This window comes from Pteropus alecto, unplaced genomic scaffold (assembly GCF_000325575.1).
Source record: "Pteropus alecto unplaced genomic scaffold, ASM32557v1 scaffold125, whole genome shotgun sequence".
Taxonomy (NCBI): Eukaryota; Metazoa; Chordata; class Mammalia; order Chiroptera; family Pteropodidae; genus Pteropus; species Pteropus alecto.
The window spans coordinates 5,812,578-5,838,545 of NW_006436888.1; the positions used below are offsets into that span (position 1 = coordinate 5,812,578).

Consider the following 25,968-nt stretch of genomic DNA (forward strand, 5'->3'; position numbering starts at 1 on the left):
ACTTACTTAAAATCAGTAATAATACATATTGGCCCGGCCCCATGTTGATGGCATTTAGCAAAAATCCCTCCCTCCCCGAAAATTCTACAGTTAAAACAAAAATCTGAGCACTGAGTAGTGTCCTTTGTATAGCAATATTTCACTATGCTAAGAAGAATTTTTTAAATACACCTTTTTTAAAAAGGAAGAGGTAATCGTAGAAATGATAAGAGTTTTGTTCAAGTCCTGGTTAAGAACTCAGGGCTGACTGCCTGCCTCAACAAGGGAGAAAAATGAGCAAATCAATGCATTTGGTGTTGTTTGCATTCATCTATTGGAGTGACAAACATTAAGGATGAATATCTGCTAATTTAAGTGAGGCTCTTACTCTTCCTAACAGTGTGTACGTGAGTCACTGGTAATCCATGTTTCTAGTATGAAATGCAAGTTTTAAGGACATACTTTAGTTTTGGTAAAAAGAGCCAAAAACAAAAAAATTCACTAATTTGCTCTTCTTGGTCATTCTTCTCAAACAGACCCCAGAAGTAAACCATAGGGATTGGTACATTACTATTTTAAAATTAGCTCATTTTTAAATTTGAGAAAATCTGCCCTGCTTAAAATTCCTATCAAAACTAAGCTTTCCTTAAAAGATATGAGTCAATACAAAGAGTCAGAAAAAAATACTATTAGCTCTCCCTGGGTCCACTCAAGACTCAAGAGCCAGTTCTTGAAGCCCCTTAAAACTAGCAGTTGCTTCAAGACAGTTTGAAAACCACCATCTGCAAATAGAGAACAGAGGAAAACAAGCAAGTTTTAAATGGGGGACTGGAGCAAAAAATTAGCCATTAGATGATGGCAGCAAGGTGGGAAAGAATAGGAAGGATGGAGTTAGAAGGTCCAACTGACACATGCAAACCCTAAAAGGAATTAAGAGTAGACGAAATGGAAATTCGACAGCAGTCAGGGCCGCTTTCCTGCACAGATACAGAAGTGAGACTTAAGTCATGCATAGCTTTTTGGGAGGTGCCATAGCTGTTCGGAAAACAGTGAGGCGACAAGCTAGCTGGCAGCAGCACCACCTGGAGCACAAACGCGAGAACAAGACGGTGTCTTTCCCACACCAGTGTCGGTCAGCTTTGGAAATCTCAGACAGAGCCGTTCCAGTCCAAGAATCACTCTGAATTAGAGCGTTATGGTGTCTTCACGGCTGAATTTCATCACAGCAGCCAGGACGACATTTGGTTTCGCCTATGTATGTCCTTATTTTCTGTCAGGTCTCATTAAATGAACAAGCAAATCAGTAAAAATATAAAACTTCACCCCTAAAAATCAAGATGCTTCATTTCGTCTAAGATAACAATTCCTTGATGAATTATCTGAAAGGGGTAAGAAACGATTTCCGCACCAACTTAGTGATACATATGGAGAGAATAATGAATGATCCTTCATCAAATGTCCTCGTTTCAAGCACAAATTTTAGACGAATTTTTTAAAATTCAATTTGTAATTCATGAAAAGGAGGTGAAAAGTGTTTACCTAACCATCAAGTAAGCTGAGGCCCAAGGTATGAAAGAAGCCAACTCAGCATAAGCACAGGTGAGTGCAAATCTACACTCATACAGCTACTCAATCACAGAGTTTCCCCAAATGGAAGTGACTATCTTTAATTATATACATACTAAAGCTCAGAATTACATAGCTAACTAAAAAGAAATTTTCTATTAAATTATCAGACTCTGAAGGATCTCAAGAGGCCAAAAAAGATATAATAATGATTAAAAGCAAGGCTCTGAGTTACACAATCTGTCCACAGGGAAACCATGAGATCTCATTGGCCAACTAACCACTTCAGGTAGCAAGCAGTGTCCTCGTTGATGAAATGGGCATAATGGAACTTTTCCAGAGTCACTGACAAGATTAAATGAGGCAATATACTCAAGCTACTACAACAGGGCCTGGCACATTATAAACACTCAATAAATGTGCGCTGCTGTCATTGCTATCATTATCAACTATGACTGGGTTCAGTTTAATCACATAAGCAAAAAAACTGAAGAGTAGAAGCAGCAATAGATTCTTAAGCCTCTTGACTTTATTCAAGCCACAGACAAATTCGGCAAAGATTGCTTTACTAAGTGCAGAAGGGCAAAAATAGGATCTACCCATAGTATGCTCTGTCTGGGATTTCCCTGTCAGAACTGCTGGCATGCAAAGCTCATTTTAAGGCTAATCCAGCAGAGGCAGATTAGCAAATCAGAGTACTGGAAATAACCAATACATAAAATACACACATTTGCCTCCACTTCCAGAGAAATCATCGATCAATGGATCAACTGAAGGTAAGCAGGAGGGAAAATACAAGAAGGGTCAAAGTTCAGGTTCAGTAGTGACACAGAGAGGGAACAGAGCAGTACTTTGGCATTTGGGAAGGCGAAATATATTATCATTTTATAGACTGTATTCATCTCAAGTCAAGTGCTAATCAGTTAAGATAAACTAAACTAGAAGACCAGAAGAGGCCTTCAAAATCTTATTAGAATTCCAAACAATATAATATTAATTTTATACTCAAAAAATAAAAACATGCTGTATTTAATAAAGCCATATACTATTCTACCTGAATAATCTAGTTAACCCACTCAGAGGACCTTCTGATTAGACATTATGTAGGCGGATCACTAAGGTTTAAAACCTGAATTCATTTTTAAGACAACATTGTAAAACAATATCCTCTGGAAGTCTAATTCTTGAATTTAAAGGAAATGGATATTTTCTCCTTTTATGTTTACAGGGAGCTGGATGGGGAGCATTCACACATATATCACTGCAACTACATTAATCCAGAAAAGCCCATAACACAAAAACAAATATCTCAAGTAAGATTTTTATGAAGTGATTAATTTCTCAGTAGGAATAAGCCTAACATGCTCCAACTAAACTTCACTGTGACCTAAAATAGAATTCTAATAAAAATACAAGTAGTTGCATATTCTTGAAAAACTAATTTCATTTGTTCAAATTAATAGCCTAGTGCCAACGTACAATATAAAAAAACTGAGATAATTTTCATTATGTTAATAAGAAAAAAAAAAATAACCTTTCTGTACCATCTAGCATCTGCACATTCCTTAAACCTAAGTTTAAATATAAGAACCTGGAAGAGGAAAGGATTAGGTTTTACACTGATCCTGAATTCACTCACTATCGATGATGTCTCCCAGGCCCTGAGCACGAAGAAGATCCTTCAGCCGCGTCACCTCCTCCTTTAGTTCACGGACCAGCTTGGCATTGGGGTCCTCATTGATAACAGCATTGCATTTAATCTGCTTTGCACGATCTGCATACCTAGATCCAAAAAGAAACTTCAGGTTGGCCATTCCTAGGATGCTCTCCTTCTCACAAGTCACATATCATTGTTCCCAAAGCAAACAGCTTGAGTATTTACAAATTTTAGGAGCCTTAATAATAATACATTTGTATAAAGCTTTATAGTCCCTCATAAAGATGAGGGAAAAGGCTCAAATGAAGTGATTTACCCAAGATCACGAAGGAAATAAATACCAGAGAAAGGACTCAAAACTGATTGTCAGACCGAACAGTGTTCCTTTCGTTATATCAAAAGTGTCTTTCATGAGAGAAGAGTAGAAATTTGGGGATTAAAATAATTCATATGTAGAAATATTCTATTAGTAAACATTCTGTCACTAATTTTTTAAAGGCTACACGTACTCATAGTTATATCGCTTTTTACGATTTAAGCATTTCTATAACGACAAACACCAGAAGGGACACTTCTTTTTATAGAAATGGATGCTATAGGAAACTCGGTATTATCTAAAAGCTATCCAAAAATCTCACATGAACAATTTTAATATCTTTCTTATGAAAAAGTTCCTGCCTTTCCCAATGAAACTGAAAACATAAACAGGTAAATTCTATTATAATAAGAATTTTTCCCCACTCCCCAGTATCCCTCTAATGAGTGGACTGGATCAGTACTTACATAAATGACCACCCATACAGCATAAGAACATCCATGGCCTAACAAAATGCCTTATCGTGGCACTGTGCTCCATTTAGCTATTGGGATCAAATTGGAGTACCTCAGAGTGCTCAAAGTTTCATCATAGTTGATATCTGCTGGGCTCAGGGCAGCAACCATGGCAGTCCGAGAATTGCCACCTAAAAAAAAGAATCATCATGATCTCATTCTCGTTTTTAGAAGAATTTTATTGACTGTATTAAATCAGACAGCACAACTTCAGATCCTAAGATTTAATAGAATTTAATAAATTTCTTTAATGTCCCCATGCCGGGTACCGTTACACTCAAACCTTAGTGTCTGGATCTACTGTGACCAGTTTCCTTATTCCCACTCCTATCAAGACCTCAGCCACTTCACCAAAGCTGCTCTTAGCAACGTGATACGGACAAGTCACTAGTGGAATGGACAGTCCAACGGGCCACTGTCAGCCTCTTCTTTCTATCAGCAGTGTGGGATGCAGTTGATCACTCCCTTCTTCTCATCAAGAAGGAGGGAAAAGGGCTAAAGAAACAGTGAATGAAGGACAGTGACCTGAAGCTCCTCAAACATCAGCAAAATGAGTAAGGGTTGGTAACATCCAATTATGTGCACTTCAAAGGAGCATGGAGTTTTCAAAGAGGAAGAAGGAGCAATAGTCTGAAGCAGGTGTGTGGTTCATGTCCTGAAGTCAACAACGTATGGGAGAAAACCCTGATTTAAACAAAGGTGCGTGAATGCAACCATCTTAAATCAAAAAGATAATCACACACCAGTGGTCAACATACCTAGATTTTCTCGAAGGAGCCAAGTAAGTACAGAATCCCTGTAGGGAATAAAATCAGTTTTCTTCTTCTTCTTACTCTGTTAAACAGAAAAAAATGGTCTTAGCATTGTTAAGGAAGAAAAATTCACCTGAAATGCAAAGCAGTCTAAGATTTCCAAGTAAATTCAGTTACAGCAGAACCCCATCCCCGCTGGCATTAAACACCCTCAGCTTCGATTCTTCACAGTACCCGAGGCTCATGCGACAAAGTCATTTTTTCTTTTTATATTTTATTTTAAAAAATTACTACATACACGACAGTTTAGAGAATAGTAAAATGAGCTATCATATAACCATTATGGGTATTTTGACAATCATATTTCAATTATCCCTCAAACACTTTTCTACATGTTTTATTTCTGAACCATCCTGGAGTAAACTGCAGACAGCATACCCTTTTAATTCCTAAACACTTCAGCAGATAAGGACATTCTCTTACACAGTCACAGTTCAAAGACCCTAAATTCATGAAATTTAACATCAACATACTAATACTAATATCCTACCCATATCATGTCTTTTATAGCTGGTAGTGTTTTAAGGCATTTTATGTATAAATAGTTCAGGTACATATCTCTAACGGAGGACTTTTTTTTTTTTTTAACATAAGTGCATGACTATCATTACATTAAAAAAAAATAACAATGATTCCTTAATATCATCTAATACCCAATCCTCAAATAATAATTTTTACTTTTGCTGAAGGGCAAATATGAATCCTGTACATTCCAGGCTCCATGTGTTGGAGCAAGTCGTTTAGTTAATGAATTTGGCCAAAACAAATCATTAAGTGACTTGTTACACATCTAGTAACTCTTGTAAAGCAATACACATCTGGTTTCTTGAAATGGAAATTATACCCAAAATAACTCTAACCATCAGAATTAGAGTAAAAGTCTAAGAAAATTATATAATTTTCAATGCAAAGCCAGGGCTGAAATGGAGAAAGTTACATCCCTTGTATGTAAAATTTAACACAAACACTCTGCAGACAGCTACTCCAGTATCTGCAGGCTGATGACTGTGTTGTGATAAGTTAAGAAGCTACCAAGGGGAAAGCCAGAATTCAATGGTATATATCTCCCCAGCAACTGGCAGTTTTAGAGTCCATCCCTGGTATAACGTGAGGTTCGATTAAACTAAGGACGCTGTACTGCCTGTGAAAGCACAGGTACTCAGAAAAAGAGTACTAAGTAGCTGACCTCTGGTTTGTTGATGAGGAAAGGAAGTAGGCAAGTAGCACTTTAATTCCACTTATGAAAACGACCCCCCCATTTCATTCCACTCTACCCACAGACACACATGCCAAATATTAGAAGTCACTTCCAATAGCAGGTTCTATTTCTAAATTACACAGACCTCGAAGGAGACTAAACTCTCTCAGTCATTCACGGCCTCGTGGGATTTTCATTCCACTAAAAAATTCTTGAGACCTGAGACCTCAGTTTATCTTTTTCCAGTTCCCTGCTGCGCCTAAACACCCCACCTTTGTCTATGGCTAGTACTGAAAATGCTGCAAGATTTGATGCATGCCGGTAACAAAGATTGCAAACAATACTATAAAAAGCAGCACTGTCCAATTGCCAAAAATGCTCTACTTTCATTTCTATTAGACTAAATTAAGGAGTAGCTAAATAAATACACATAAATAGGACTTCAATCTTTTCCATTTGAAAATATGCCAGAATTCTAGCCATTTCTTTTCTATCTGCTCTCTTATACCGATTAATCTCATCTGTCTCACATCGACAACTTTTTTTTAAAATAAGTGCTTCAGGAGTTACATAAAAATTTTTACTCAGCAGCAACCTTTCTAAAAAGAAATACTATTAGATGTGAATTATCTCCCCAGTGGAAATAAGAATACATATCAATTCACCAAAAATTATGCTTGTTACATAAAAACTAAAATTATTTGCTTTTGTTATAGTTACGACATAGATGCAAAGTCCTAAACTGGGTTTTACAAAACTGATTATAAAAAGTCATTTGTGAATTATTGTGGCACACAGCAGTGTGGGAAATATATAGATAAATACTTTGTAAACTTTTTGTTGTTGTTGATATGGATGTTAACTGATGAGCAAATAGACAGGACAAACTGGAATGATCCTTAAGTTTCAACAGTCTTTCTGGTTCCAGGACCCAGATTAGATATTTGAAGAATATTCACGAATGTACATCAAAATTTTAAATCTAAGATAGTTTTTTCCAATAAGCAGAGAAAAACAGAAAAAGGGCATTACTTTCTATTAATTTATTTTTGTAGAAAGAGAATAAATCCACATATTTGAAAATATGAGTATAAAATATTTCAATTCAGATACTATCCCCAATATTACTCATCCCCAATATTACTCATGTAGGAAAATACTAATAAACTTTAGAGTATTTGTATAGAAATATGAAGAGAAAAATCTATTGTATTTGGATTAAAAAGGATGCAAATCACGTTTTCTAGATGCAGATAAAAGTTTAACTTGATTCTACAGCCTTTACTTTATGTATAATTAAAGAGTAGAAAAAATTGGTTAATCATTTAAATAATTTATGACTATTCATGGTCGGAAACAAGATAATACAAAGAGGTATAAGAAAGATATATTAATAATTTCAAGACGCCAACTAGCTATGTTTTAGAATGGTATCCTTAAGAAATTTCTTTTACAGTCCCTTTGAGAAGTTTATAGGAGGCTTCGTCACTTCCTACAGATCACTAGGAGAAACATCTTAAGGTAACACAATGTAGAAGCTTCCTCAAATTTCATGATTCTGAATTCCTTCTCCAAAGCATATCATGTTCCCTAAATTAATTTTGCTGTGAAGTCTCATGATTCATGGTCACCCTACACAGCAATTCTAAATTCCAGAGCCAGAGAACAAATAAAAACTTTTTGGAAGGTTCCATTCCTATTTATGCCTCCATACATTCTGCTGAGGATCTAAAATCATCACAATTGATTCTACAGTTAGTTCATTTTTACCAGACTACCATACCTTGCTGGTGCAGTTATCCTACAAATGAAAGCATTTAAAAGAGAAAATGAGAACATAGGATAAGCTTCTAAATAGAAAATATACCATTTAAATTTTAAGTCATAAATTGAATATGACTTCTCAGAGACAAGCAAGAAAGTATTTAATTTTTTTAAGGATTTAAATGAGGTGCTAAACTAAATTACAGCATGCTTCCTTAGCTCTCAATGCAAATACTGAAGCCCCTTATATAAAAATTGTTTCAGTATTAGTGTTCCACTGCCAAGAAATAGGAAGAATAAACCTATTTTAAAAAGTACATTATTGGCCCCCAAATCAAGAGCATTTATCAAGGCAAACTGCGCAAAATACTCCGAAAAGTACTGCATGCTACTTAGAAACAAACTGTATAAGAGAAGAATATGCAATAAATACTAGTGGTTTTTAAGAGAGAGATGAAAAAAGGCTCAAAAAAATTTAGGTCTTTCTAAAGATATAATTTTCATTCTAGCCTTTACAGATCTATGTTTACCTTTATTCTCCTTAATCTTCTACTTTTAGTACAAAGACAAAGTGTGTTATACCTGGTATCTTATCGACAAGTTCTAAATGAAGACAGGCAAGATTACACAAAAGGGCCAAAAAGGACAGCTTTGATAAAGAATCATAAAATATCAAGTACATTTGCTAAACAGACTAATAATTTCCCCTTATAATGAAATATAACACTTACCACCTCTGCCAAGGCTGAAATGACTTTGCCCAGAGTTGTAAGAGACTTATTAATATTTGCTCCTTCCTGAAATCAATTTCAAACATGAAAAGATTATGATAAAGAATTTCTACTATTGCCACATCATATGTAATAGATAAAATACAATTAGCCATATGCTAGCATTATTGTTTATTTATGACCACCAATCCTAAAAACCTCCTTTAATCCTCAATTTCCCTCCTCTCCACCTGATAACATGCTGGGACCACATGCTTAGCGCACAGTGCTAAAGTATCTTTGAGATGTTTGTGCTCCAAAAAATTATAGATGCAGCCTTCTTCCTACAACTCACCAACATGAAATTTCTGCTCGTTAAGCATCTCTCTAAAGGAGTCTGTGCCTGTTCTCACATGTGGATCATGTGTATCTTCTTCCCAGTTTCCGTCCCTTACTTTCATCTAGCCAAACTCTGCCTGTTCCTCAAAACACAATTCAACTCTCACCTGGACCATAAAGTCCTCCTTAATTATTATGTTATATAACTTACCACTTCATTGAAGTTATAGATCAGAGTTGGCAAAATTTTTCTGCACAGGTTTTGTGGGCCATATGGTCTCTGCACAACTTCTCAACCCTACCATTGTAGCATGAAAGCAGCCACAGGCAACACATAAACAAACAGACGTAGCTACGTCCCAATAAAATTTTATTAACAAAAACAGGCAGCGGGCCAGATTTGGCCTACTGGCCATAGCTGGCTAACCTAATTATTAATAATTATTGACTAGGCCATTTGTTTGGTAAAATAAATACCTTTAATCGAGTCCCTTTGGCACCAGTTGAGTCAGCTCGTTCACTTCCCGCTAGATCCACCAAGCTGATCTTACTGACCTGGTAAAGAACAATGACATTGGGACAATTCAAACGTAAGCAACATAGAAGTAGAAAACATTGAGAGGTAGGAAATTAAAAGATTAAAGCATGGAGAAGACCGAAAATATTGATTAGAGCTCTTACATATGACAAAAGATAAAGACAACATACACTTTTTATCAATTTAAAGAGCACACACAAAAGTTCACAGTAATTATCTTAGTTCAAAAGAAGTAATTTTAGAATAAACACATTTTACAGTGGTATGTTATAAAAAGATAGAAAACTCTGCAGCCACTATGGAAAACAGAATGGAGGTTCCTCAAAAAATTAAAAATAGAACTATCATATGATCTGGCAATTTTAGTTCTGGATATTTGTCCAAAGAAAATAAAAACACTGACTGTAAAAGATATATGTATACCAATACTCATTGCAATATCATTTAAAATAGCCAAGATACAGAAACAATCTAAGTGTCCATTGATATATGAATGGATATAAAAAATGTGGTATATATGTACAATGGAATATTATCCAGCCATAAAAAAGAACGAAATTTTGCCATGTGCAACAACACAGATGGACCCTAAGGGCATTATACTAAGTTAAATAAGTCAGACAGATAAAGACAAATACTGTATGATCTCACTTCTATGTGGAATCTTTAAAAATAAAAACACAATTCATAGATACAGAGAACACATCGGTGATCGCCAGAGGCAGGGTGTGTGTGTGTAGGGGGGACAGGTTAAGTAAAACAGCTGAGGGCGTCAAAACAACAAACTTGCAGTTATAAAACAAGGAGTCATGGGAGAGTGACGTACGGCATGGCGATGATGGTTGTTAGTAACACTATACTGCATAGTTGAAACTTGCTAAGAATAAAACTTAAAAGTTCTTATCACCAGAAAAAAAATTCTCTGACATACAGTGAAGGATGTTTATTGTGGTGACAATTTCACTATCTAAATATTGATTATGTTGTACAACTGAGACTAATATAATGTATGTCAACTGTACCTCAATAAATGGAACTCTTAAACACTGATGTTGGGAACGTAAAATGATATGTTTTACTCTGAAAAACAGTTTGGCAGATTCTTAAGAAGCTTGACATATACCTACCATAAGACTCAACTATCCTACTCCTAAGTATCAACCAAAGGGAAAAAAAAACAAATATCCACACAAAGACTGTACACAAATGTTCACAGCATCTTCATTTGTAATGATCGAACAACTGGGCACAATTTATTTTTTTTTAAACTGGACATAATTTAAATGCCCAAGCAACAAATGAATTAATGAACAAACTATGATATATCTATACAATGGAATACTAATCAGCAATGAGTATGAGTGAACTACTGATACAACAACACAGATGAATCTCAAAATTATTACGCTAAGTGAAAGAAGCCAGGCAAAAAACAGTGTTATGATTCCATTTATATAAAATTCTGGAAAATTAAACTAATCTCTAGTGACAGAAAGCAGACCAGGGATTGCCTGAAGATGAGGGTAGAAGGAGACATATAGTCAGATGACAAAGGGGCATGAGGCAACTTTGCCGGGTACCACGAATGCTCATTATCTGGATTGTGGTACTCGTTTCACAGGTGTATACATATGTGATCCAGTTTTACACTTTAATTATGTGTGGTTTATTGCACTTCAATTCAGGAAAGTTTAGATAAAATTATCCAAAATGGATTATATCAAGGAGGCCATGGTTATGGGATTAACATTACTATTTCTGTAAATCTGACATCATGGAAAAAGAAAATGCTTTCACATAGGATGTTCTTTGGTGCCATTCAGACAAATTCTGACTACTCTACAGCATTAATATTATAGCCTCTGGCTACGCGGTGTCAAGGTTTTGATCACCTATATGAAGAGTATATTTTTTAAAGCAATTTTCAGCTAAAAACAAATAAGTCACCAAGTAAAAGGTAATCCTAGTTTTTAATGATATTAGTATCAGAAAATACTCGGTTTATAAAGCAAAGGATTTTTTCTAACTGCCAATACAATAAATCTAATTTAGGTTTAAAAATCTAGCTGTATGCTACTTAGGAATGTAGGCAGAGTAGAATTCAAAAAAATTTATTATTAAAAATAGTAACAATAAAATTAATATTTAATAAGTGGTTACTCTGTGCCAATCACTATTATATGCACTTAACCTATATTAATACTTAACAATCCTATGAGGATGGAGAAAACACGCATAAAGAGGTTAAGTAACTTGCCCAAGATAACACTGCTGAAAAGTGGCAGAGCCAGGACCTAAAGCAAGCATTTAATTCCAAAGTCTACCACATTTAACCACTATGGAAAAAAGAGAAATTAACAAGCAAAGGCATCTGAAGAACATCAGAACTGCTGTGCAGTTTTTCATTTTTCAAGAATAAAACACATCTTGTCTGCTCCATCGTTTGCTTAAATATTTAATCCCACAGTAACTTTATCAGAGCTCAAAAAAATAAAATGCACATACCAAAGAAGCTAATAAGGTAATTAAGAAGTTTCAGTCAAGAAGAAGAAAAGATTTTTCTCCCCACAGAACTGTTTACATCTCTCGCATAGAGTTTTCGAGACCCAAAGTGTTGGATTTTTTCTTAACCCTATTTTCTGTCTTGCAATTTCACTTAAGAACCTGTGCTCAAAACCAGTTTAGGGTGGAAAAAAACGATAAGCAGAAGGTATAAAATACTCTCCAATAAGCAAAAGGGCCACTCTCCTCCCTGCCACAAAATACAGCGGGTAGCAAGAGGAACTTCCAAAAAGCCCCACTCCACACAGCTCTGGCCCACAGACTGAAGTTCTCCTACCTTCTCAGTGGAAAGGTTGGTCTCGGCGTCATGTTTCTTCTGGGTGAAAACAATTGTAAACACAGCGTGGGAACGGCTACTTGTTTCATTCATGTTGGTAGCTGCCACTGTCCTAAATAGACAGAAAGGTGACCACGTGACAACAGAATTCTTAGATGAAAATTAAAAGGGAAAGCAGAATCTACATCGTAGGCATAACGATCACAAGCAACAGCTTTAACCTAATTCACAGGTTCCAAGACTTTCACATAAATTGCTCTTAATACACCTTATTTATGAGTCTATCAAGTTACCCTCCAACTCCAAGGGCACCACCTCAGAATCATTTTTTATACTCTAGGTGTCTCTTTAAAAATCCACCGAGGCATTTAATTTTTACTTTTTTATTAGGTTGTCATTCATGTGTCCAAAGGCACATGATAAACAACACTTTATTTTACCACGACTCAACCAAAACCTAATAGTAAAACTTAACCAAAGTTCTAACGTGTCTGATCAGTGTACTGTTTTGATGAGAAGATACCGAATATGCTGAAGCCCTCACTTCTCCAGCACAGCCAAAAAGGGATCTGCGGACACCACGATGACAGCAAATTCCACAGCTCTGTAGCCTCAGCTCTCCACTGGGAACAAAAGGCCTCAGAGTGTGCCAAAGACCTCAGTCATTAGTCTATTTCCTACCATACCTGGCTTTGTTCCCAGCATCCATGAGGTCAGCAATGTCTGTGTAGGAAGTGACTGCCAACTTTGACAGATCCTCCACATACGGGCCAAGAAGTGGGTGCTCACGCACGCGCAAATTACCCTTGTTTTTTGGATTCAGCAAATCGCGTACCCTTTCACAGTAAATTTCCATGTAGCTCACCTAGAAACAAATTATTAACGAATTAGGACTTTGAAAAAGACATCCTATATATTAAATAGATAAAACTATGCAAAGCTCTACAATGGGAGATCAGCAACCTTTATGACATGAAGTACCACAGTGCTAGTCCCTTTTACCCTATTGACAGTACGCACAGGTATCACCAAGTCAGTTAGAACCAGCCTTCTGACCTTCTCAGAAAGGAAAAGGAGGTAAATAGGCTATATCAGTACACAGTGGCTACTACCTGTCTTAAGCGGAAAAGATATTTTTAGTAGCAACTTATCAGTTATCAACAGTTTTAAGAAATGTGTGCTGTCATCAAAATTGGAGATTACAGTAAGCTTACTCCAAAATCCTGGAGACAAGATTTCCATTAATGTTAAAACCAAGGAACAATATCGACATTCCAGAGCAAGGAAGACAAAAGAGACTGGCGACTCTAATACTGACCACAATGTGACTGATTATGGACAAAAAATGTATCTACCAGAAGGGGTAAGGGCTGATCGGGTCGGAACCTGATCGTGTGGCAGGAACCAGCCAAGTCTCCTGTGGGAAGAAGCCTCAGGCAATATACTTCAGGAATTTTCACCCCATCATTGGGACCATTTCTATCCAGGAGATGAATGTGTTAGGCTATCATTTCTTCACTTAAGGCAATTACACATTTCATTATCTAATTGATTCCTCTCCCTCTAATTCTATGCTCACCAAAAAACTAACAGCATTCCAACAGAAATCCGCCCACAGGAAGATAATATACTAGTTGTGCTGATGTGCGTGTCTAGTCTGAGTAACAGTTATTCTTCATGGGAAAGTAACAAATCAATATGCTGATTATAACATCAGTCAAATGAGCTTCACTCAAGAGTATGACTTTGAAGGATGATGGTTCTGTTCCTAGTGTATCATCAGATTTCTAATCAAACAGGGCTCTAAATTGAGGTTAATTCACCACAGCAGCCTAATTATGACACTTCCCCAGGAATCAGAAACTTCTGTATCACTGAGCTACTCAAGCATACAATATAACTTATGTGATTTTCAACTTTAAATTTCTACAGACACATTTTCAGAGATCTCTAATGGAGCTTCATCTCCATTTCTATTGTCTTTTGCTTTTATTCTATCTCAGATCTGACTGTATTTTTATACTGCATTTCAAAATCAGTTTTTAAAAAAATCGAGAATGCTGAATGATAGAGTAACTGATCCATTACAAGAATAAAACAAACAGTATGGAGGTTCCTCAAAAAATTAAAAAGGGATATACCTTTTGACCCAGCAATTACACTTCTGGGTATTTAGCCAAAGAAAACCAAAACAATAATTTGTAAAGATCTATGCACTCCAATATTCATGGCAGCACAATTTACAATAGCCAAGATATGGAAGCAACCTAAGTGCCCATCACTTAGGTTGGATAAAGAAATTATGGTTCATATATACAATGGAATATTACTCAGCCATTAAAAAAAATGAAATGGGCCTAAAGACCTAGAGGTCATTATACTGAGTGAAATAAGTCAGATAGAGAAAGATAAATACCATATGATTTCACTGATATGCGGTATCTAAGGAACAAAAAAAACCCAAACTAATCAAAAACAGACTCACAAATATGTGGACAATTTGGTGACAGACAGAGGGGAGGGGAGTTGGGAGGCTGGGAGAATGGGGTGACGGGTTAAAGAAGTACATACAAATTAGTAGTTGATAGTTGGGCACAGGGAGCATGGCAGAGGGAATGCGGTCAGCATTAATATGATGGCTAAGTGGAGGGCCTGGGGAGGGAGGAGGGAGCAATTGGGGGAATCGTTTTATGAACGTTGTGGACGTCTAACCAATTTACTGTATACTTGAAACTAAATTAAATAAATAAATTTATTTTTAAAAAAGTATAAAACAACAGGACAACAAATAATCTTTCTAAAAGCGGATCATCCTAGAAAGTGAGATGGTACTTTAATCATTCTCATGTACTTAAACTTGTACATACAATCCTGAATCTCACGAAGATATTACATCTTCTCGGAAAACTTGCTCCTTTTCACATGAGTATAAGACTAAGAGGACCCAAAATAACTGGGTAAAAGTTGATGTGCTCCATTACTTATTCTCTAATGTGCAAATCCATCTAATGCCATCACTATTTCTTTTACTTCTGAACCAACCATTGCAGACCCCACTTGGCAAATTCAATTCATTAAGCATCGGACATTTTCAGACACTTTCTAGGCACCTGCCAACTATCAGTAAATAAAACAAAGGTCTCTGTCCTAGTGAGCTTATGATTCTAGCGAGGGAGACCAAAAGCAAACAACTTAAAAAAAAAAAAAAAGGTAAAATTATAAAATAGGTTAGAATGTGGTAAGTACAATGGAGAAAAAAAAGAACAGGGTGAGGGAGATGAGCGCAAGTTGCAGTATTATACGAGGTGCTCAAGGCCAGCCTTGAGAGGGTAAGATCTGAACAAAAGACTAGAAAGAGGTGAAAAACTCAGACAAAAAGATATACAAGGGAAGAAAATTTCAGAAGGAAAAATAAAATGTAAAGGTCCCGAAGCCGGAACACTCTTTGGTATGTTCCAGAAACAGCAAAAAGCCAGTGTGGCTGGAGCAGAGTGAGGGAGAGAAGCACGAAGGGAGGGAGAGGTCCCGCGAACGTAAGGGACCACACACAGCATCAACCAGGGACCTGCGCTGCACGCCACCAACGCCTGTGAACACTGCCTAATGTGAAAGAAACGGCTCTTTTCTCATTATCTACAAGCTCAAAAGCATTCTGTCATATGACACAAAACAGAATAGTTATAGGATGAGACCAGCTATTTAGAGAATTCATTTTGACAAAAAATATTTTTAGAGCAGCATATTCCCCTTTCAAATTATAAATGTATGCGACACTTCATAGGTAAAGAAAAAAACCCAAAGCATTTAAGTGGATCAACTAGGAACTGTGTAAGTCCTACAAATAATCACAACATAAACATTTTTTAAAAAATACAAAAAAACTAGAGTTTTTAAGAAACAGCTTAAGCAAACTTTCTCAACAAAAGCCCCATGTTAACAGAATACTGTGTCATGGTTTCAGACGACAGTCTGGTTTCATTCTTTTGCATGTGGCTTTCTGGTTTTCTCAAAAGAATTTATTGAAGAGACTTTTCTTTCTCCATTGTGTTTTTGGCTCCTACATCAAAAATTAGTTGCCTATATGTGTGGGTGAGAAGACTTTAATAATATTAGTTACGATGAAATTAAATACTAAAAATGGGGAGGGTATAAAATAATAGCTTCATAAAGTACATACAAAAAGTGGAAAAGTTCATCAAATAAACTAGTATACATAATTTTATAAAACTCTTCTTGAAAGAACTAAGGTATATGATGGATGAAGAATAACTTGCCAAGATTATAAGCAATTATAAAGGGGGGGAGAGATTTGATTATATGTCTTTGCAAAACTCATGCCTATCAAAAGTCATTGTAATAATATTAAAAGAAAAAAGTTCACACAAATGAATTGCAATCAGAACATGTAAACAGACATAGGTATCATTTACAGGACTGTCTAACTATAATAATAAAGAAACATGAGTTTAAATATGAGTGAGAAATTTTCCCTCATCAAACTGGCAAAGATTAAAAAACAAAAATACTAAATGTTGACAAGGGCACAATGAGTGCTTACATCTTCCTGATGGGGTTGAAAATTGGTACAGCTTTTTTTTCTAAAAGGCCACCTGGCAATTCAAATGTATTGTCTGACAACCAACATATATAAAAAGGAAACAACTGAAAGTAAAGCGAGACTTATGAATAAGGATTCAACTGCAACATTATTCATTATTACCAAAACTTAGAAATAGCCTAAAAACAAGTAAAAGACTGGGAGAATGGCTAAGTGAACTATATAGCACGGTCATAATTTCAAGCCAGTTAAAGGTAACATTTGGGGCGACAGGGTACGGAGGCCTTTGGCTGTACTCACCTCTACAGAGTAAGACATGTCTTCATTACAGTTGTCATTGATTTTCTCAAATAGTTCTTCACACAGCTACAGAAGCAGAATGAGAGAGGCATGAATAGCATAAAGCAGAGAAACAATACTCAAGACTGCGCGACCAATGAGCAAGATCGCCTTTCTCTCTTCTTTTCCTCAAAATAGTAATGGCTTCAACAACAAAGATGAATGCTTTGCATGAAATAAACGGATAGTTTTAAATTCATTCTTATCTACATTCTCCCTCAATAACAGCATCTCAATAATGTTTTCTGAGAAAGAAAGCCACATTTAGGGGAAGGGGAAGAATTAAGCCTCTTACAGTGTTATGTCATTAATACATTTACGTGAATTCAAATCTTCATACTACCCTGGAGTAACTGTGATCTACTATCAGTATTATTATTTTAGCAGTAAAACTACTATTTTGGCGGGGGCGCGAAGCAACCCCTGGTTGACCTCACAGATTGCAAGGACTCTGTCAGCTTACAATCTCTTATTTTTTTATTTATTTCTTACGCCTACAGCACCTGGACTTCCTAGGTGGTCTCCCATCTAAGTACTAACCAGGCCTGACCCTGCTTAGCTTCTGAGAAGTAAAACTACTATTCAACTACATTTTGCACATGTAATACTTACAATACATAAATTTTATCATATATCGTCCGTTACTGTATACGTTATAAACTTACGCATACATCCATACATGTACAGAGCATCACTGTGACTGTAAAACTTCCCCCGTCTTGACCCCTGCACCCCAACGAAAGGCAACCACCACAGTGACATCTCTAACAGAAAACATTAATTTTCCTAAAGAAAAATTATAGAATTTCACTCTATCTCTTGAACTTATTTAAAATATGTGATATTTTAATAAGAATTAAAAATCTACTGAATTTTCATTTGTTATTCATTTAGGATTAAGGCGATCAATATACATTCGGAAAATAAACTTCGTGATTCTCTAGGAGTCGAAATAGAATTTTGAAAAATTTATTACAAATGGCAGTTTCTAATAATCATCTTTTTTAAAAGTCATGCTTTTATATTAAAATAAAATATTCCAAAATTCTACCAGAAAAGATCAAGGAAAAGGAAGAAGAAACTAAGTGTGACGATGGGATAAATTAATATGACTATTTAGTACAACTTGCTATAATCTACAATGATTCTGTTGCCACAGAAGTATCACACAGTGATGAAAGCAGAGACTCCAGAACTACCCTGCCTGCATTTGGATCCTGGCTCTGCCACTTACCTGGGCAAGTGACATGACCTCTCTGTGCCTCAGTTTCCACGTCTGTAAAATGAGGATAGTAGCACCTACCCCTTCGAGTAATTTTAGGAGGACTACATGAGCTAGTATTTGTAAAGCAGTTGGACCTGTGCTTGCTACAGATGTTTCATTAGTATTTTAACTATCGCTACTATTATTTACAGAGAAGGACAATTTTCAAATATATATCTTAATACAGACATGTATTTTTTTACAGAAAAAATATATACTAGTGTGTTCATTTTTCTGAAAATTTCCTAATCTTTATTAATAATTAAGCATTTCAATTATAAAGCTAAATTTAAATTACAGTTCAATAATCCATTAGAAAAGTAGCTATTGCTCCCTTATATATTTTATTCTCAAAGTATACAGTCACATCAGGCTTATCGTAAAAGAACTCTTTAAAATTAATTCCAAATATCATTAATAAAGCGGACCTTTTATTAACATGAATAACATTCCTCTCATTAATAAAAGACACCCTTTCTAAGTACCTAAGTCACAACTCCTCTCCATTCCCAAACAATACAAGAGCAAAAGACTAACTGCTTTGAAAAAAAGAAACCTCAAGTTCCTCTCACTCTGCCGCCAAGAGGAGACCACGCTCTGGGGAACATTACCCCTTTTCTATTAAAATTTCCTTTAGACTCTTTAAAAAAAAAAAAAAATCTCAGATTGTTCAAGCTTGCAGTGACAATATTAAATTAATATAATAAAAGGAAAGTATCCACATGGTAATCCAAAAAAAAAAAAAATTAAATTCTAAAGAAGTGATCTACATATAGAACTTAGAAAACAATCAGACCAACAACATTCACCAGGGGTCCCCAGGATTCAGAACAGAGCCTGTTAACACATACTATCACTTTTTGAAGAAGCTGGTGACAATGTCCAAAAGACAAAATAACACGACACTGGATATACAGCAAAACCTTTACAAAACATCAACTTTCCCACATTTAATGGTAGACATGTATACATGTCCATATTTTCCACTAGACTGTTAGTCCCCTGAGGGACAGGTGATTTATCTTTGTGCTTTGCATATGATAGTCCCTGAATAAATGTTTGATAATTAAAAATAGTTGTTAAAGCTATTGAAGCTACTCTTACTGAGGAGTAAGAGTAATGATGAGAAAAGGCTATTCGTTGTTTTTTGTTTCTTACCTGTGGAATGATGCCAGCCTGGCTTTCTTCTTGTTTACCCATCATCGTGTAAGATTTCCCAGCACCAGTCTGCCCATAGGCAAAAATACAGACATTATATCCCTCGAAAGCATGTAAGAGCATTTCCTTTCCAATATCATTGTACACTCGGTTTTGAGATGCAAAACAGGGATCTTCTGGCTGTAAAGATTGAAAAGAGAAATAAATGGCATTTTATTCCTATTCTTTCCTATGCTTATTTGATTACTTCTGTAATAAATAAAAGTGTTTGGAATCGGAATAGTACCCTAAAATATACTATACTTTAAGTTCCCCTTACATGTAGTTTATTTTTTTCACTTTACACACACACACACACACACACACACACACACACAGCCACTATTAAGAGTCATCCAGGTCAGCCATACATAAAACTATCTACATGAAATTCTCTAGCATGATTACATTTCATTTTCCATAATCTTAGAAGTATCACTCCTTCCATTCATAGGGAGTTCCAAGAAAATTTTCTTGGAAAATAGGACTGAAAGATCAAAGGTCAAGTCCACATATAAAAAATACTTCTTTGAAGTTGCTCCAGGTAGTGTGGCTATTTCTCAATAAACACAGCTTTCAGTGAAGAATGTTTCTGACCCCTTGCCCAGGCCCTTCTCTTGCCAGTTAGGCTTTGTCAACAGTTTAAAACGTCTCCTAACCCAACACACAACAGGAAAAAAAGAACCAAAAAAAGCCTAACAAAGAGATGCAGTTTCTAAACTCTAGTTTAGAAACAATCCCGAGAAACCAGCACAAAGTCCTATAATGAGTAAAGATACTGCGAAGGGCCCTATTCTCCACTTTGCTAGATGTCAGTAATTGCTGTTTTCCTTGTTGGACTTGCAGGCTCCTTTAAAATGTTCAAAACCCACACAGTTCTCTTCTTCCCCAAGACTCCACTTACCGAGGTGTGAGACCAGTAGGAGTAGTCAAAGCTGAAGGACTTTGGAGCTTCCTTTGGGTTCTTTGGGTTAACAATACCTAGAGGATAAAAATGTTTTGATTTTATAAGTCACTCAGTTACACGATCTTTAGTTCAACATGATGTCAAGTTCAAAACATCCAAATCAGTAAATTCACACCACTGAATCTGAATAGGGCAATCAGAAAATGAAAATAATCACATTTTTAATAGGTGATCTATATATGGAACTTGAATCAGAGCAGTAACATTCACTGGGTGTCAGTCACCAAGATTCAGAACAGAGCCTGGTGCACGGGAGGTGCTCATTAAATATCCTGTGACTGAACCCTAGGTAAGTTAGCAGCCGAAGTCTGGAAATGGGTCGTGTTACTATTTCAAGGTGCCTCACAGGTTTCAAATATTTCAACACATCGGAAATAAAAATTAGAAAATTATTGAATTAATCTAACTATTATTTGAAACAAACTTTTTAAAGCTCTTATCTACTTCAGAAAAGCAGATGGTAATGAAGCATTCACTGGAAATCCCATTCACTAATACATAAATTATTATATGTGTACATATATGTATATATGTGTATACGGTAGGATCACCGACCACTAAATCTTCTGTGCAATGTTATAAACGGTAAAATTACTTTCTGACTAAAAAACATGAAGTATCTGCTCATATTAAAAGTGATTTCTCGTGGGATTAATCCAGTCCCACTCCACTTCCGGGGCTGAATGCTGAGGCTGAGCCGCTCTCCCTTTCTCATACACGCAAAGCTCTGGCTCCTCAGATTTCACATGGAATAGAATCCTTGTAACATGTGGCCATGAAATCTCCTCAAAGTGCAGACATCTCGACCAATCCACTTCTCTAAGGCAGGGCCACATCCCAGGGTATCAGTGATATCAGGATTAAAAAATAAATCTGTCCAGAGCAGCTGCTGCTCAAGACACAAATAGCAACAGTTGCTAAGGTGCTTAGTTCTCTCTCTTGCCGGATTCCACTGGGTATGGAGACACACTTATGTTCTAACCTCAAATGCTGACAGAGTATTAATAGGGCTCACACTGCACATAATCATGTGACAAGGAGATGTGGTTCTAGAAAGAACATCTCCCACAAACAAATGGGAACTCAAGCAAGGAAGAGTGCTTCTAACCAAAAGGCACTATATGTAAAATTTAAATAATAGCCAACCTTCATGGAGCACTTACTCTAAGCTGTAAGTACTTTGTCTACTAACCTACTTAATCCCCCAACCACTCAATAGAGCAGATGTTTTATTATTCCCATTTTACAGATAAACCATCACAAAGGTTAAATAATTTACCCAAAGCTACAGAACTAGCTAGCAGCAATCCAGGAGGTGAACCTGGAGAGTTGGCACCCAAGCCCACACTTTTAATCAAGACAGCCATCACTTAAATGCTTATTCCCTACAGGCAGCCACTGCCAGGGCAAACACAGTATGGCATTTTTATGCAGATGCATACATATATGTGTGTATATGCACACGTATGTCATAAAACTTCTGAGCCATGTTTCAGTCAGTCTTTTAGCTACTTGCTGGTGGTACCACTTCCTCCAAGAACAACTTAAGAAAGAGCTAGTTTTCAGATCCTTTTGTTCCCTTTTTCCTAGTAAAGAAAAAGAAAAGCTACAACAGTAATTTCCTTGATTCACATGAAATCCTTTTCTTCTTCTTCAATATTCCCTTCTCCCATCTTTGAAATTTCTGAAACTAATAAATTTTCCTAACTTCCAGCTGCAAAAACAAGCTGTCTTTTAAATAACTGCCTCTGGACAACAACAAAACCCTTTTTATTTTAACGTACGGAAATAAAAAATAATTTTAAAGTTATTTACATCATAATTATGTCAAACGAGATTAAACTTAGCCACAATATTTAATAATTTTAAATTCTTAAATGAAAGCTATTTCCTTAAGACACCTTAGGACAATCAAAACTCCATGCTGTGTTACCTGTTTAAGGGGAAAATGTAATAAGCAGAAAGCCTCAGAAGGGAGGGGTGATTTTTACATGTTAGGTTGGGCAGTAGTTATGGAGTCTTCATGTTTATATGTACATTGTATTATCTTTAATTCATAAAATATTTCCTAATAAAACATTTTAAAACTCCATAACTATGCAAATAAATAAGGATAAAATATTAATGACAGCAACTGAATTCATCAGAAGCCCATGAACTCCGATATTATTTCCACGGACAATGAATTAATGTTTTCAAATATGCCAAAGTATTTTTCTTTTTGAATTAATAATGACTGAGATCTAACTCACTTCTTTTAGCCAACTAAAAAATAGGATGTTTCTAATCATTAATAAGAGGGGGGAAAGGGAGGCAGTACATTTAATAGGAAGGGTTTGGGCTCTGGACTTAAAGAACCAGCATTAGTGCCTACGCATTGGTATCTTTTAATATTCTAATCATATGAGAAACTGAGACCTAGATGAGGTTTTGCTGTGACCTTGGGTATTGCTGCACTTCCGTGTCTTCTCTATACGGCCCTACACCCAACGAGCACTCAGATGAACGTCTTCCATATGTCACGCATCATTTTAATCTGATTAAATACCATACCATCTTCAGGAGCAGAGAAAGGAAAACCAAAACAGTACTTAGCTATGCAATATATACATAAAATACTAGTAAGTTTTATCAGCTTTCACAGAAAGAATTTAGAGAAAATCGTACTATTAAGGAGTGTCATTGAAATCTGGGGCAATATTAATACAGTGGTTCTTGCGGCAAAGCTGACCAGCTAGCACGGTACGTGGGGCTTCCAGTTTGCTTCTCAGAAAGCATGCACACAAGAGTGGAATTACAGTAAGAAATGAATGTGCTCGACATAGAAACTATATTTTCACCAATGTGAAAATGTAAAAGCTGTTACAAATGCAGCATGCCTCCAGGGTCATGGGTCATCGGTGTAAAGGCTTTGTCCAAGATGAATCACCACTGTTCTCCGGCAAGGAATGGCCTCCAGGCATATTTTTGAGGACCGGAGTCAGAACATAACGCTCATTTTAAGTGCTGTATACTTCATATTGCTTTATTTCCTATAAAATCACCTATTCATGCCACTTTTCAAGGCTCCTTTGAAACACTTGAGGTTTATCCTATCGAGTTTTCTCTGGAAATACATTACACTCCCGACCTGGACCCACCTCCACAAGCAACTTTTCATAGATGATCTCAGAGTTATCTTTCACTTTCTCCTCTCACCCTCCACATCTGATCTATCTTGCCAGTTCTACTTTCAAAACACATCCAGAATTCCACAGCTTCTCATCACCACCATCATTGCCACCCTGGTCCAAACCACCAACTCTGCCACCTGTACTACCTCCTGACTGGGCCCCCAAGAGACTCATCACACTGTAGGCAGTGAGCGTTCTCAGGCATCATCCAGATCACATCCCCATCAGGATGCTAATGAAAACCTTCCAATGGCTTCCCATCCTACACGGAACAAAAACCCCAGGGGCTTTATTGTTGCCCCGTCTCCCACTCCCTCTCTGACCTCCTCTCCAAAGATTCGCCCTCATTCCAGGGCCTCTGTACTAAGTGCTCTACCAGGAATGCTATTCTCCCAGGTATCTGAACAGCCCACTCCCTAACTTCATGCAGGTCTGTGTTCAAACATCACTTGATCACATGATCCTTCCTGATCATCCTATTTAAATTAGCATCCACTTCATTCTCCAACCTCACACATAAGGCACACGCTCAAGAGGCACCACCATACGGTAAACACCGAAAGACGTAAATAAATGCTAATATTATCAGCATTCACCTTCCCAAGTAGTTCTCCTGAAACATACTTGCAATTAGAAGGGTGAGGGGCTCAGCTCCTGGCCCAATGCAGAGCACAGAGCTCAAAGGAGGGCTATTATAAAAGATCCCAAGATCCTACTTTAAGAAAGGAAAAGTTAAACAGCATTTCATTCAGTGGGTACATCTATTAAGCACAAACTATGTGTTAGGCACTGTGCTGTGACTATAAAGAACAAGCAAAAAGGTTACTTCTGCCCCTTTAGAGTATATAGCCAATGGAGGAGACAGACCCATAATCACACGAATACATGATTTCAAATCATAAGCACAGAATCCATCAGAACATATAAAACAGAAAGGTAGAAAAGGAAACATATATGAAAGAGATGATCTTTTGAGTTCGTAAACTTTGATTTGGTGAATCAAAGAAGGCTAACGGATACATAGGAGAGAGCTAGGGAAAGCGGTGTGCTCACAGTAACCGCTGACACTCAGTGAATGCTCGCTATCTTCCGAGCTCTGTGCTGAAATTACATGTACTCACTCATTTAATCCTCACAATAATCTTATGAAGTAGGTACAATTATCGTTTCCATTTCACATTCGGAGCACCTGAGACACAGAGAGAAAGGCGCTTGCCCAAGGCCAGAGCCCAGATTGAAATCTAGACCTAAGGCCATAGGGCGATATGCATCCCAAGCCAGGGAACTGCATCAGGAAGCCCTGGGGCAAAAAGGAGCATGTGACACCCAGGTACTGGTAGGCGTTTGGCAGGTGTAGTCGAGTACAGTGAGCAGCAAACGTAGAGAAGCACCAAAATCTCAGGGTCAAATCACGAATGGAATTCAAGGAGCTGGCGAACCACTGAGCCATGCGCAGTCACTGGAGCGACTTGATGACATTTACAGGCTACAGCATAGAGACTGGATTGGAGGAAGGCATGACTGGAAGCACGGAGACCAATCACACAAAACACAACAACCACTGCAGAATGTTTGGCAACTTTTGCGTGCCATTTGCATAATGACACGAGACTGCATGAGGTATTATAAATCCATGAATTCCAGTATGTAGCATTTGTGGGGATAAAGAAAGAGAAAAGTCCATTCCTATATCAAAAGCACTGTGTCTCTAGATCCAAAACTGGATCTGGTCTTACAATTTGACTCAATATTCAATGATTAAAATTTGATTTGACCTAGAAAGTATTTCTAGAAGATATTTTCAAGGATTTTAGCAATAAAATAAATAGATTACTAGGACACTTTAATTTAAATGCGCCCTAAGTATCCAATATTATTGCAGGGTACACATCTATAACTTGGGCACATACACTCTGTAAGCCTCAATTTCCTTGTCTATAAACTAGGTAACACTAAAAGCAGCCCCTAACTTCATAGAATCATGAGAATTAATGATTAATCCATGTCAAGAGTTTTGGTTCAGGGCCTAGCACAGCGTAAATGTTCAAAATCTTCTTTCACTTAACAAATATCTGCATGCCTACCATGACGCAGGCCTGAAAATATCTACTGAAAACCAGTCCCTGCCTTTAAGGAGCTTCCATTCTGCTATAATCAGGTCAGATAACTAACAGAGACAGTATAACCTGGGAAGGAAAAATAAAGAAGAGTTAGGCATAAAAAGTGACAGTGGAGTT

General features: G+C 36.7%; 1 protein-coding gene across 3 annotated transcripts in view; it reads right to left on the reverse strand.

Moving 5' to 3' along the window:
• KIF1B (kinesin family member 1B) overlaps positions 1–25,968 on the reverse strand; it is a 123,420-nt gene that overhangs the window by 71,765 nt on the left and 25,687 nt on the right. For 2 of the 3 annotated variants that reach the window (XM_025048568.1, XM_025048569.1), the window contains 11 exons: positions 20,496–20,572; positions 19,553–19,732; positions 17,092–17,157; positions 12,920–13,098; positions 12,234–12,345; positions 9,334–9,411; positions 8,539–8,604; positions 4,792–4,867; positions 4,086–4,164; positions 3,185–3,327; positions 2,274–2,315 (listed from right to left, as the gene is read on the reverse strand). In XM_025048568.1, the coding sequence (XP_024904336.1) occupies positions 2,274–2,315; positions 3,185–3,327; positions 4,086–4,164; positions 4,792–4,867; positions 8,539–8,604; positions 9,334–9,411; positions 12,234–12,345; positions 12,920–13,098; positions 17,092–17,157; positions 19,553–19,732; positions 20,496–20,572 (1,098 nt within the window). The remainder of the gene's footprint in view (positions 1–2,273; positions 2,316–3,184; positions 3,328–4,085; positions 4,165–4,791; positions 4,868–8,538; positions 8,605–9,333; positions 9,412–12,233; positions 12,346–12,919; positions 13,099–17,091; positions 17,158–19,552; positions 19,733–20,495; positions 20,573–25,968) is intronic. The other variant, XM_025048567.1, reaches the window with a different exon arrangement.